The sequence below is a fragment of the Beta vulgaris genome, chromosome 3 (assembly GCF_026745355.1).
Source record: "Beta vulgaris subsp. vulgaris cultivar EL10 chromosome 3, EL10.2, whole genome shotgun sequence".
Taxonomy (NCBI): Eukaryota; Viridiplantae; Streptophyta; class Magnoliopsida; order Caryophyllales; family Amaranthaceae; genus Beta; species Beta vulgaris.
In genome coordinates, this window is record NC_079204.1 from 5,111,533 (window position 1) to 5,126,666 (window position 15,134).

General features: G+C 33.5%; 1 protein-coding gene across 1 annotated transcript; it reads right to left on the reverse strand.

Moving 5' to 3' along the window:
- Nucleotides 1-5,087: 5,087 nt before the first annotated feature.
- On the reverse strand, nucleotides 5,088-9,329 carry LOC104888293 (transcription factor SPEECHLESS). The gene is made up of 3 exons (XM_010673214.4): nucleotides 8,669-9,329; nucleotides 6,944-7,474; nucleotides 5,088-5,550 (listed from the first exon to the last, which is right to left on the reverse strand). Exons 1-3 carry the CDS (start codon nucleotides 9,089-9,091, stop codon nucleotides 5,467-5,469), a joined length of 1,038 nt encoding a protein of 345 aa, XP_010671516.2. The 5' UTR covers nucleotides 9,092-9,329; the 3' UTR covers nucleotides 5,088-5,466.
- Nucleotides 9,330-15,134: the final 5,805 nt, after the last annotated feature.

A 15,134-nucleotide genomic window follows, 5' to 3' on the forward strand; every position in this document is an offset into this window, starting at 1 on the left:
GAGGTAAGTTCTCTAAAACACTCTTTTGTAATATCTACAGTTTATGCTAGTCCTGATTTTGAATTAAGAAAATTGTTATGGAAAAATTTGTGTGATGTTGCGGAAAATATTGATTGCCCTTGGATTGTTTTAGGAGATTTTAATGAAATAATCAATCAAGGGGAAAAATTGGGAGGGCGTAGTATAAATAGAAAGCGTGCTGATTTATATGCTACTTCAATGAACGAGTGTAACTTGGTAGATTTGGGCTACAATGGACCGAGGTACACTTGGACTAACATGAGAAAGAAAAACCCAATCTTTGAAAGACTTGATAGGGCGTGGGTTAATCCTGAATGGCTTTTAAAATTCCCTAACTCCAATTTATGGCACTTAGCAAGGATAACTTCTGATCATAATCCTATTTTAATGCGGATCGACAATCCGCCCCCTAAGTTAGGGCCCAAACCGTTTCGTTTCGAACCAATGTGGTTACAACATGAGTCGTTACAAAGTCATGTGGACAATAATTGGCCGGGAAATGGGGGAAGAATAGGGGAAAAATTAGGGGTTTTGCAAGAGACTCTAATGGATTGGAATCTCAATGTCTTTGGAAATGTATATCAGAGGAAGCAACGTGTACTAGCAAGATTAGGCGGGACCCAAAAATACTTACAAAATCACCCCACCTCGTCTTTTCATCAAGACCTAGAGAGAGTCTTGCAGAAGGAATTAATTGATATTCTTATGCAAGAAGAAACCCTATGGATCACAAAAAGTCGTATGGATAGGATAAAGGACGGGGAGAGAAACACGAGATTTTTCCATAGGAGTGTGATGATCAAAAGGAATGCAACACGTATCATGTCTATTAGGGATGAGGTTGGAAATGACATTCAGGATCCTGGAGGTATCCAAGATCATATAACCAATTTTTTCGAGAAGTTATATACTTCTGACCATCCTTATAGCTGTAGGAAGGCGAATGTGAATGATCAAGACATTGATATAGCATACCCTCCCTCAAATCAGGAAATAAAAGACGCACTCAACTCAATGAAACCCTTAAAAGCGCCGGGGCCGGATGGGTTTCATTCCATTTTCTTCCAAAGGATGTGGAATATAGTTGGGGAGGATGTCTGTGAAAACATTCGTGACTGGTTCGAAAAAGTTAAAGTCCCTGAAGATCTTTGCCAAGCTCTGATGTGTCTAATTCCCAAACAAAACCCCCCGGAAATGGTTAAGCATCTTAGGCCTATAAGTTTGTGTAATACGTTGTACAAACTTCTCACAAAAATCGTGGTGAACAGATTGAAGCCCCTCATTCCCCTATGGATTTCACCTAATCAAAATAGTTTTATAAAAGGGAGGGGTCCGGAAATAAACCTTGTGGTGGCTTCAGAAATATTACACTCTATGCATAAAAAGAAAGGGAAACTGGGTTGGTTTGCTCTAAAAATTGACTTGGAAAAAGCTTATGACAGGGTGGAGTGGAGTTTTGTTAGAACTTGTCTCCAAGAGCGTAATCTGGGAGAAAGGTCTATTGAATTAATTATGAGCTGTATAACTCAATCATCCTCGGCAATTTTGATAAATGGGAGGAAAACAAAAGCTTTTAATCACACTAGAGGTCTTAGACAGGGGGACCCTATGTCTCCTTACTTGTTTAATATTTGTCTTGAGTCCTTAACTCATCTTATAAACCAAGCTACGATCGATGGGGAATGGACTCCTTTCTGGGTTGGGAAGGATAGAGTCCAGGTATCTCATTTAATGTTCGCAGACGATCTCCTCCTGTTTGGTCGAGTAGATGAAAATACTGCTTTTGCGGTTAGGAAGGTGTTGAACCAGTTTTGTGAAATGTCAGGGCAGAAACTTAATGAACAGAAGAGTCGCCTTGTTTTCTCGCCCAATACCCAGGAGGAGCACAAGGAGTTGTTTCAAAATACACTGAACATAGAGGAGAATGAAAACCTAGGGCTTTATTTAGGAATGCCTCTATCCCATAAACGACCCTCAAGAAGTCAGGTGCAATTTGTCGTTGACAAAGTAAAACATAGACTTGCTAGATGGAAGACAAAATATCTATCAAAAGCTGGTCGTTTATGTCTGATTAACTCCACCCTATCAACTATACCTGCATATTACATGCAAGCAACTTTTTTCCCGGCCCGTACCCTTCATGAGCTGGACCAGGTTTGTAATAATTTCTTATGGGGGGATGAAGAGAATAAAAGAAAACTTCACTTAGTGGGTAAAGAAACAACGTTCCGGCCCAAGATTGAGGGTGGACTAGGGATCCGAAATCAGAAGTTAATGAATAAAGCATTCATGGCAAAACTAGGATGGAAATTAGCTCAAGGTCCCCTAATCTTGCCCAGAAGTGTATAATGTCAAAGTATATCCATGATCATAAGGTAACACCCTTTGCAAATGGATCACCAGTGTGGAGGAGCATTGGGAGAGGATGGGATATCCTTGAAAAGCATGGGGAATGGATTCTAGGCACGGGAGAGGATATTAGTTTCTGGCATGATGATTGGTTGAATATAGGAACCATTAGAAGTAAAGTACAGGGGCCCCTAAATCTTGTGGAAGACCACAGAAAGGTGAGCACTTTGGTTGAAAATGGCCAATGGAACTTAGGCGACTTATCTATCTATTTAACCCAGGAGGTGATAGATAGAATCAAGAGCATCCCCCCCCAAACCCAGATAGAGAGCGAGACATGCGAGCTCCTTCTTTCCTTACACATGCTGGTTTCTCGTTATCTCAAGCATACCATGTTCAGTTACAGCCTTCGAATGTTCACGAGTTGGGATGGGTCTGGAAAACCAAAACATCACCCAAAATCCAATTCTTCCTGTGGCTTACATGTCTTGATCGTTTGCCCCATAGATCCCTCCTTTTCAAAAGGTTAATTTCCGAAAATTCAAATTGTCCAAGATGTTCCTCCCCAGGAGAAGACGCAAATCATATACTCCGTCTGTGCCCAAAAGCCCAAGAGATCTGGGAGATACTAGCCTTAGTACCAAATATAGACACCCCGTTATCAGAATGGATCAAAGATAACTCCAAGTGTAATGAGTTAGTTCGGGGCGTTGAGTGGTCCAGCCTGTTTCTGTTCATTTGTCATGAGATTTGGAAGGACCGGAACCAAAAAGTTTTCAACCCTCACCTCACCACCCCTAGCCCGGCTAGTGTGCTAACTATAGCTCTAAACCATACTAGAACTTTTCTCCAATGCTCAAAAACAATCAACATGAATAGCAATCCTGTTACCCCGGGTCAGCTTAGTAACCAAACACCGTCGGGGTGGATGATGCTTAATACAGATGCATCCTTCTTGAATGCGAGAGAAGAGAGCGGGATTGCAGGGGTAATTAGGGACCATAGGGGCAATTGGGTGGTAGGGTTTAAGAGATACTCCTTTGCGAGAGATGCATTATTAGCGGAGTTGTTAGGAATTTGGGAAGGCCTTCAATTAGCTATCAGCCATAGATTTCAAAGATTGGTCCTTTTCTCGGATTGTAAAGTGGCAGTGTACCTCGTGTCCAACGGTAGTTCTCAGACTAACCATTATTCTCATATCATTGATATTTGCAGGGAGTTACGACAGATGTTCCAGGAGATCAAGATTATGCACTGCAGTAGGGATCGAAACAGCATAGCGGATTGTATGGCCCGGCGACGGGATGATGATTTATATGGTTGTATCAATGTAACTAGGCTTTTCCCCTTCCCCCTAGTTATTGTATGGATTTATATCATGCAGAATGTATTCCAGGGCCGGATGTGGCCAGTATGGACCATAATGGTATGTAATGTTTTAACTAAGTAATTTAAGACCCTTTTCACCAAAAAAAAAAAAAAAAACCTATTGAACCGAACTCAGTACATCTTTTTGTCTTTGTTTCGTACTATAATATAGTAAAGTAATTAACTCATAAGCTCCAGTAAATGAATTAAACTTCATCAATGGAAATGAAAACTATGTGTGATTTTGTTGGATTGTTGGTTATGATGTATCAATATCATTTCAAAATATGGATTATTATTATTAAGCTAATTCGATCTTCTCTACCTATCTATAGTAGAAGATGAACTTTTAAAGTGTATGTTGTATGTCATATATATAAACATGTCATAAATAATATTTTTATCTAAAATAGGTAGAGTGGATAGATAGGTATATGATGTATAGGAGAAGAGAAAAAAATAATGCTTCATTTTCAAAAAAATTCTTGAGAGAGTTTTATGATAAAAAAAAATTAAGGATGACCTTGTAATATTTAGTACTTCAATACTTGTAATATTTACATGCTTTAGAATATGATACCTACATAATTTGCTTATATCTAAAATTTTTCTCATACTTTGTATAGTATTATTAAATCTAAATTAATATAAGGATATTATAACAAGATTACGACTTTGTATTACATTAGGAAATAATAGACATCACCTAAAAAAAATAGGCAAATAAATATAGGAAACATATACTTCCAACATTCTTTGAAGTTACATAACTTTGACTTTCACGAATGCCATAGTAAGTGGAAACACTCATGGTAAATAGACCTATGGCAAATTGAATGTATTATGGCAAGAACTCTTCAAGCATGAGCCTTTAATTTCGTGTACTTGTGCCACTCCATGTTCGGCCGGTTCTCTTCACGCTGGACGTTGTGATAATCAACGTCTCCATGATTTGATGGGTCTCTATTCTGACTTTTATAGCCGTTTACGTACTCAGATTTTGTCTAGTGACCCGTTGCCTTCGATTGATCGCGCCTATATATCAACTTGTTGTTCAAGAGGAACGAGTTCGCGCGACCAAAGCACCCTCCGACGATAGGCCACCTGACGCTCTCGTGGTCCGTCGGGTTCTGCCGGGTCTGCTGTCCGTGGTCGATCTTCCACCGATCGACCTGTTTGTTCTCACTGTCATAAGGTTGGGCACGAGGTTTCTAAATGTTGGTCTCTTCGTGTTTGTGCTCATTGTAAAAAAACCGGGTCACGAAATCTCCAAATGCATATTGTAATTCGTTTCAGACATTCAGAATTATTTGAAAATGAAAAGTTCATTGTTGGATGTTGCCCAAAAGTAAAAAAAAGTTCATTGTTGGAATTCAAAACTTTAGCAACATGGTATCTGTACGTGTACCACAACTACTCAAGATTACACAAGGTTAAAAAAAAAAAAGGGTTACACTACTTTCTGTCAACAAACAATAATGACAACAAAAGTTACAGTTTTTACCCCAAAAAAAAACCAAATGAGAATGAAGAGAAATTAAAACTACAGTTACATGATCAGTAAATTAAATTATGAGACGGTAAATGCACTTGCTTCTCCCAAACTGTTTATTGTTGCAGAATCAGGTCAGAGAGCACGGTTATATTAATTATTATTTCAGTAATTTAATTTTTCATTGAAGTACATTTTTTTTTTTTGGAGGATATTGATTTTGTAGGGTTTATCAATTAATTTAAAAGTGGAAAAGAGCAGAATGTTTGTTGGATTTGGTGAGCAAGTTCTTCAGCACTGAGCTGACATTCAATTCCAATCTGCAAAAAAGACAAAAAAACAATTAACTTTGAATACTTTCAATTATTTAATGTAATTTTTTTGTAGGGAAACAATAGAAAAAGTGGTCAAATTTTAATTTGTTTTTTACAGCTTATGAGACTTGGCAGAGTACAGGAGTACTTGAAGAGTAGAGATGACAATACTCCATCAAAATTCAAAGCATGTGTAAGTCAACTATAATGATTTAAATGGTATGAAGTAACTTATGTGAAAGTCAAAATAGATTAAGATAATTGTTAATGATCACAAGTTTACTATAGTTTTAATTATAATTAACATTAAACGAACTATATGTTGTGTAAAGTAACTTATAATTGAATTAAATTGAATTGAAGTAAAATTACGAGAAAAAAGTAGCTGAATTGAACTGCAAAACTGTACCCAGAGTAACAGGACCAAGTACTATACTTTGTCATGCCAAAAACACTTTTGCCATTTTTTGGTTCAAATAATGACTTAACATACATGTCTAGGTATATTATTAAGGGGAGCAAGTTGTAGGGCAGTGGTAATTAAGCTTCTCGAATTATGACTTAACATCATATCATTTACTCCCTGAAGTTCGTTCTAATACTTCTAGTGGCACACTTTGAAGAGTTTTTGTTCATTTGATGGGATAATTGTCTTTAGACTTATATGATTTTGTCAAAAATAAAGAGAGATATGCTAACCATTTCCATGTAAGTATGTAACAAAAAAAGTTGTTGGAACCTAATAAATTTACCAAACAATACAAAATACTTATGTAGTTACATAAGCTAATGAATTTTCTTCTTATTATTTTTATAATCAATCACAATTGTTTTATCCCTTCAGATGAAAATAAAAAGTTAAAATGAAAATAAATTTTATGAAAATAAAGAATATATAGCACTAAATCATATGATGAGCTAGAAGTAGCCAATTTCATTTTGGGTTAGTCACTTAGGGGGAAAAAGAATTTTAACTTAAAATTACTGTGAGATCAGAAAAGAGAAAATTGTCAAACTTTTTTAACAATTCTACATTTCCTAAAGTAAAGTCTTAATTAACTTATATCGATACAAATATATTAAAAGGCGTGCGAAAACATGAAAAGTACATATACTAAAGTTTTAACCACTAGGCTAAGTTATATTTAGTGTTACTATAATAAAGTATTATATTAATAAATGAAATTTTTTCTTACCCGGGGCATACCCCGGGCCTAATAACTAGTTATTATTAAAAATGAGGGAGTAATTTAGAAAGATTGTTTCACATGAAATAATTGCTCTAGTTTATATTGAACTAATTAATTAATTAATAGGTCTTAGAAAAGGTAATATAACATGCAAAAAAGAAAAGAAAAGAAGGTGCACCATAAACTTATTAGCTTTGAGTTATATGTACCTTGATGGTAAAGGAGTTAAGCATAGTGTCTTCCATGGTGATAATGTTGATATCAAGAATCTCAAGGGATAGATCTTCAAGAGTGGAAATGATTTTCACAACTTGTCCTGGAATTCTTGGAGAAACCGTCTTAAGGAGGAGATTTGGGCCGGAAAACTTAACTTCTACCTCGGCCACCGGAGATCTAGAGTTAGCTACAAGCTCATTGGCAGAATCATTAAGGGAGGAGCTTGAAGAAGACGGCGTCGGCGAAAGGTCGATCGGAGTAGACATTGTAGGAGATATTAGCCTTGGTCTATAAGGGCTGCTTGGTTGAGGGGTTCTTGGACTAATTGGTAGGTTAAGTCTAGGGCTTAATGGTGGTTTTCTAGGGCTAAGTACTTGAGGTGAAGGTCTTGGACTTGAAATAACTCTAGGACTAAGTACATCACTATAAACTTTTCTTTGCTTCTTGGCTTCAAGTGATTGAAGAAGTTGTTGCAACTCATTGATATAATCCACAACTCCACCTATTATTGATGCTTGATCTCCCTAATAAGTTCAAAAACAAGCATGTTAATTATATATATATATTAGAGAATTAACTTGATTAATAAAATTACAATTAATACTTCCTCCATTTTGTATTACTCGAGATACTTCTCAAATCACAGAAACTTGAGCAATTTTTGGAGAAAAGAGAGGTAGAGAGTAAAAAGAAAAGGGACTGAGAGATATAGAGAGAGTTTATTGCTCAAAAAGGAAGTGTAGCAAATAATGTGATAATTTCCATAATGAAAAATGTAGCGAGTATTATGAAACGGAAGAAATATTATGAGTGTGCTCAATAATGTAAGTATCTAGCAATTAGCAACCTGTAAATGGTGAAATATGTCCCACCATGCATCGCATATTGGTAGAGTATAAACTAAAGTCGTACCAAACATAAATGTGCCATAGTTGGGTTACTATAGAGTATCATAAGAAAACAGGCAACACTTATTTTAAAAGGACCAAAAATCTAGCCTTGGATTTTTTTAATTTTTGCATTCAGGATAAAACAGTAGTACTTTTGATATCAAAAGCTACTAAATGCTTGTTTTACATGTTATTAGTTAGGCAGAATCAATAGTACTGAGAAGTAAAGAATATCATAGTTGGGTTGTTGTGTAATTAAGAAATCATAAAGTAAAACATTGTAATCTAATTTCTGCTCCTGTTAATAAATAAAAAAAAAAGTAAAACGTTGCAACAATATCGAAAAAAAAAAGTCCAAAGTACATAATTATGATATAGAAAATGCAAAACAAAAATATTTATAATTTGTAACCTCTGAAACCTAAATATGATTTTCTCAATTATGGACAATACTCCACTCTAAGATTATTCTCGTTTTTAAAACATTTCCATTTCCAAACACCCGGTCATTTCCTTGTTATATAACTAAAATTCACTATCGCATTATAAATTAGAAAATCTTAAGATGATAACACAATAATCATAGTAATCAAAGTTACTAGAAATCTCTATTATATAAGACAATGCATGGGAGACACCAACAAATCGAAAAAGGAAAAAAGAAAAGGTTAACAACCTGCTTTAATGGGAAAAAAAAAAAAACTAAGATAAAGATATCTCTATCACAACTATATATGAAATTTTTTATATGTTCTCGCAATCATAGCGTGCATATAAAACTAGTATTTACTAAGAGAGGAAACGAAAATCTTAGCTTAATTAACTTACTCTCTTGACATAGAAGCAAGGCATAAGAGAACGCAAGACAGAAAGATGATCATTCATTTGCTTCCTTCTATTCCTTTCAACTGTTATATGAGAAACCTTACTTCCTTCTTGTCCAATTTCTTTTTCTTCTGAAGTTGCTATTTTAGCCCTCTTACTCTTAGGTAGTAATTCATTATCACCTAACTCAGCTTCAAGTGCATCAAGCTCATCACTCTCACACAAATCTTGAAACATAAAACTCTTTCTTGTTGCATCTTCATCCCCACCACCGGAAGTTGTTGTTGTTGTCGTCGTCGTCGCATCTTTTAAACCTTCTAAGGCATCAAAGATGCTAAAGAGATCTTCCGGCGACGTCGGAAAGCCTGAGAAACTTGGATCTCTAAAGTCTTGATCTTCAAAAAAACTTGATATGCTATCATCCATGTTATTTTTCTTTCTTTTTTCTACTCGATCTTCTAGGGTTTTTTTGTTTGTTTTGTATTTTATCCTTCTCTTGGATATTGTTGGAAGAAGAAATGAATGAATCTTTCTAGGAAAACCTAGAGAGAAAAAATTTGGAAGATGAAATGAGAAGGAACATGTGTATTCTCACAAATGGGGGAAGAAAGACAAGATATGCTATTAGTAGTAATGGCATAGAGGACATTTCTGGGTCCACGCGATTTTCTTTCCATCTTCCTTTCAATTTATTTTTCTCTTCTTATTATTTTATGAAATATATTAAAAAGTGTATGTGATAATGTATACACGTCATGTGGCACCTCTGTTACTCTACTACCTCTTGCTATTATGCATGATACAGTTACCATCTCAACCAACTTTTAATAATGTTTTAAATATCCATATTATTATATTTGTATCTCTTAAACATTGAGTTTTCTTTAATATATTTTAACGGAAATGGAAAAAAATGCATATCAAGTTTGGAAAACAATATTAATACCAACTTGAGATAACGTCCGGAATTCATATACTAGTTATTTTTTAAAAATATGTAGGAGTAACTTTTTCTTGAGTTGGTAAGCATTTAATGTCTTCCTTAAAAAACTTACTATGTTTGTGGTACTATTTTCTTTTCTTGAGTATATAATTTTATAATATTGTGGTATTTTTTGTAGCTAGTTGATTTATCATTCTTAAGATTAAATGGCTATCTACAACAAAATAAGACAGTCAATAAAGATCTATTAGATCACTTGTAGTACTTTTAGCTCCCTCTGTTTCAAATTATAAGGCATTTAAGCTAAAAAATTTTGTTTCACAATATAAGGCGTTTTACATTACCAATGTAAAATTAAATGCAATTTTATACTATCAAGATAAGATTATAGGTTATTTTCTATTATCAACACAATATTTAATGTCAATTCTTATTACCTATGCAAATCTAACTAAAACTAACTAAATTCTTAATATGCGTAAAAGTGGTTTACATGCCTTATAATTTGAAACGGAGGGAGTATTTATTAGGTAGTGAACAATGCCTAAGTTATTATTAAATGTTTAAGTAGTTTAAATTTTTATTCAAAAAGTAAATTACTGAACGTTGAGTTTTTTGGTTTATACTTTGTTTTTTGAAATAAAATAATATCAAAAAGGAGTAATATTAGTATATATAAATTCAATTGTCACTAATTTTCAAATGGAGAGGATATTATTATAAGAGCATTTTTAATGATAGAACTAATAATATCCATATTCCATATATTAGCTTAGAGTGAAGCATAATATTCTCTAGCTAATTAATAAGTCCTTCCAAGCAAGAAACTATCCATGGTAAGCTAATATAATGTTTCTAATGCTCGCTATTTCTGACTTGGATAGGTTCTAATAAGGAAAAGTAGGTCGAGATTAATCTCCAAGAGTCAAAAAAATTAAAGCCTAACTAAATCACTAAACTAAACAGATCTAGTGTTGGCAAGTAAACTAAGAGTCATTCTTCCTCAAGAAATTGTATGATTGCTGTTGATTTAAACAATAAGTTAGACCGAAAAAATGTCGAAGATGTCAGCTACCATCTAAGGGCTATTAATCCAAACTAAGTACCAAAGATCAAACAAGATTAGGGAAAGGGGATCAAACACCAACATAATAATGATATAAGCAATTACAAGAGTGAAACATAAAGGAAAGAAAAACAAACAACTAACTCTCTCTCAAGGGCGCATAAATCCACCTAATTAAATCGAATAATTAAGTCATTCTCATGGTGTCAGCAAACATACAACTAATTAGGGAAAAAGCACAATGTATGTCAATCCATAAAACCCTTACTAAAATCTCAGTCTCATGATTCATGAATAATTAAGCAAGATAAAAGCGTAAATGTCAATCTTAATATCTAGTTATACACTTTTCTTTTTTCTGACACATATTTCAAATCCACCTAATTAAATCGAATAATTAAGTCATTCTCATGGTCTCAAACATACAACTAATTAGGGAAAAAGCACAATGTATGTCAATCCATAAAACCCTTACTAAAATCTCAGTCTCATGATTCATGAATAATTAAGCAAGATAAAAGCGTAAATGTCAATCTTAATCTCTAGTTACACACTTTTCTTTTTTTCTGACCCATATTTCAACTTTTCTTCACAGTATTTTTTGACTTGGCGAATCAGCTCTATAGAACAAATTAACTTGGCACAACCCAACTCAAAAAAGCATTTTAAAACTTAGAATAAAAGTAGCTAACAAGTCTATGGTCTTCCATTTGAGATGCTTGAAGTGGACATATTTTATGAATTGAAAGAAAAACAATGAAATTGCTTCTCTTATTAGGGGCTAGCTAGGGCTTAGGTTGAGAATGGAAAAAATATGAAAATGTTGGATAAGTTGTTGTTTGTAGTCATTTTTGGGAATCTTTTGTAATTTGTACGTACAATGGGTTTAGAGAGATAGAGAGAGAAAGCGAGGCCATTGAAGTGATGGTTGAAGCAGACCATAAATGTGACAAGATATCCTTTTTAGGGGCTGCAATGAATCAATAATGATTTCAACGGTCGGCCTTCAATTTCAACGTCTTTGCCTCTTGTCAGCTTATCAACCACATGCATGCAGTCTTTTTGGGGAACGAACTGAAAACTATGCACTGTAAATTTTTAGTGTGTATTACTGTAATTTATTTACTGTGTGTACGTTCATAGGTTATTCCATAATCATATGGAGTCCAGTACAGTATATAACTCTAATATGCTTATGATTACTATACATTATTAATTAGTCTTTAATGTATGAATATCATTGCACTTGAGTTGTTAATTTTAAGGTTTCAAAGGTTGTCTGATCAACTGCATACAATCATCATATCAAGATTTTCATGCTAGGTGTGCCATGTATGTCATTTCCTACTTTTTTTTTTTTGGTAAATTTCCGATCGGTTTAGATAGACCGCTTAGCCTCACTCATCTTCAACTTCAGAGTTGTAGTAAATTTTGAATATTGAATATGACCTTTGATGTGAAAAAAGTGCTCCCTTCGTTTTTTTTCTCTCTCCCCTTTTTAATATTTATGGTCAAATTAAACTTTTCTAACTTTGATGAAACATAAACACCAATATATAAGAAACGCGTTAAATAATGACTTTGTCAAATTCCGTCTCGATGTGTATTTTCAAAATACTGATTTTAAGAAATATTTTTTTGGTCTAACTTGTGTAAGAACAAACAAATGACGGCCAAACAAACAAAACAAAGAGTATATATCTTTATAATATTATAGTTATTCAACCAAAAAAAGGTCAGTTTCCATTCTCATGATCGATTGTCAAAAACAAAAATCATCCGTTTAAATTTGTCCCGGCCCGTAAACTTAGTAAGAACTGTCCAAGGCTATTATTCACAAAAATTATTGCCGGAGTTCCCTCCACGACCTCCTTAAACCTCCACAACCAGCTGTAATGGATCCACACTAGACTCATCGGGCCACCACTTGATGTAATCTTTAACTTATAAATGTTTTACCTAGCTAGCTAGTTCTATGATAGAAATTTACTACATATATTCCCTTTTGTCCTTTAAGATCAGAAGAGAAGCAATTGAACAGTTCTGTAGATATATGAAACACATTAAAGATGTCACGAGCCCCACTTGACAAGTACATATATGTATGTAATTTGCTTGTGATTGGAGACTTAGCTTCCACTTTGTTATGGGTTGCATGCAGTTTTATAATTTTATGGTTTCATGCATATAATCTACCTATATATATCCCCGCCAGCCACGTTCCTTTACGTTAGGCATATTGTTAATTAATATCATGCAAATTGTGATAGAGAGAAATTGTAGTAGGTTAGGTATTTCTTTTTAATTAAAAAAAAGAACAAATTATTAATTATGGTGTTGAGGAGTAGTTAGGGATGACAATCCAATTCGGATCTGGATTTAGTAAGCTCTGATTCAAAGGAAAAAGTTCGAGTTGACTCCGACAAAATAATAATTTGAATCCGACTTCGTTTAAAAAGTTCGACTCCGAGTCGTAGGAAGGTCGGAGGAGGATCCCACAAAAAATACGAAATCTGAATCCGACTCCGATTTTAAGGCAATTAATCCTTTTACGGTATGTTCTCCCCAACTTATTTTCAGTTCAGTTCAGGTTAGTTCACCGATTTTAAGGCAATTAATCCTTTTACGGTCTGTTCTCCCCAACTTGTTTTCAGTTCAGTTTAGTTCAACTCCAATCAGCATTTTGTCCTCACTCATGCGCACCCTGAGAAACTTCCTAGGAGGTCACCCATCCCTGGACTACTCCCAGCCAAGCACACTTAATTATGGAGTAACTAAGGAAATGAGTTCCCTAAAAGAAAGATGCATCTTGTTGGAATGAATAGCCTGCTAAATCACTTTAAAGCAATCATGAGGGGTATTACAAGTTCAGTTCAGCTCTATTCTTTTATAACCATTTTGTTAAATATTATTGTTATGTTGGTATAGTTTATTTTACTAATTATTATTATTATTCATTATTATTACTTATCATTATAATTATTATTTAATATTCATATTAATATTGTTTAAAATATTATTTATATATTTATTACATTCAATTTAATTTAATTCAATTCAATTCAATCAGTTCAGTTCAGTTCGGTTCAGCTCCAATAAGTTCAGCTTCAATAAGTTCAGTTCAGTTCAGCTCCAATAAGGTTAGTTCAGTTCAGCTATTTTATGCCGAAGAGAACGGACCCTTATTATATGTATTATGTATGTATAATCTGACTCTAACTTTAAAGCAATTGTACTCCTTCCATTTCAAAATAAAGGCATTCACATACACTTTACGAAAATTTGCTTTGATCACAAATATTGTCTCTCATAATATGATAAATAAAAATTATAAAAATTATACCGTTGGATCCATCTTGAAAAATACTATAATAACATTAAATTTTAGAATGAATTTATTATCCACATACGTTATTGAGAGTAATTGACGATCAAAGTTCGACTTCGAACATCGTGCGTGTCTTATATTTTAATTTGAAACAGAGGGATTATTATTTTAGTTTTTTCCGTTGAATAAATGATTGTTTAAATAATAGTAATACTTAGATTATTTGTACTATGTATGATTATCATTTGATTATTAAAAAAATAGTAATAGTTAGATTATTTGTATCATAGAAGAGTTTTCTATTAAAAAGTGGGGAGGAAAAAAGTCGGATCAGAGTCGGGTGTTGAGTATTTTGAAAATGGAAAAATAATTATAATTCCCATTACAGATGCATCCCCTAGCTATTAGAGATCAAAATTTTATTTTGATGGGTAGTTAATGGCCTAAACTTCAATAAAAACATTATTACACTCATTTCACAAAAAAACTATTTTACTGTCCAATATTTAAATGTTTGCTCTCATAATCATATTGAACAAGTTTTTAGGTCCGGGCAATTGCCCAGGTAATTATATCTTTTATTTATTTATATTTTTTAAAAAATTATAACATCAAACATTACTTGCTTTAGTGTTGGTTAAAACTTTAGTATATAAGATTAAAGTCATCGGATCAAATCTTATAACATGTATCTTTTAATTTCTTTTATTGCATGTGTGTTTAGTTGAAGTAAACACTCCAAGTAATGGAGCCACGTGTTACAATTTCTTGTTTAGAAATGTCTTTATTATATTTGTATAAATGGTGGTCACTGCATGTAAAGTTATCAATGAATTGAACCTTATTAAAAATGAAATATTATTAAAATCAATCATCCCAAAGTGAGTCTTTATAATCCATAATTATTGATAATACTAACACTTCATTATAAGTACTGATTCACTTGACCAGCGACGTACAGGTTCTTTCATATGACATGGGAAAATAGTTAAAAAGATAGAGAACTTAGATACAAGTTTCAAATTTTTATAGTAATAATTCTTAACATTGATGAATATGTAACTTGCACTATTGATAAAAGAATTCTTTTTGTATTTACCAAAATAAATTTCCTTTGCATTATTGATATGAT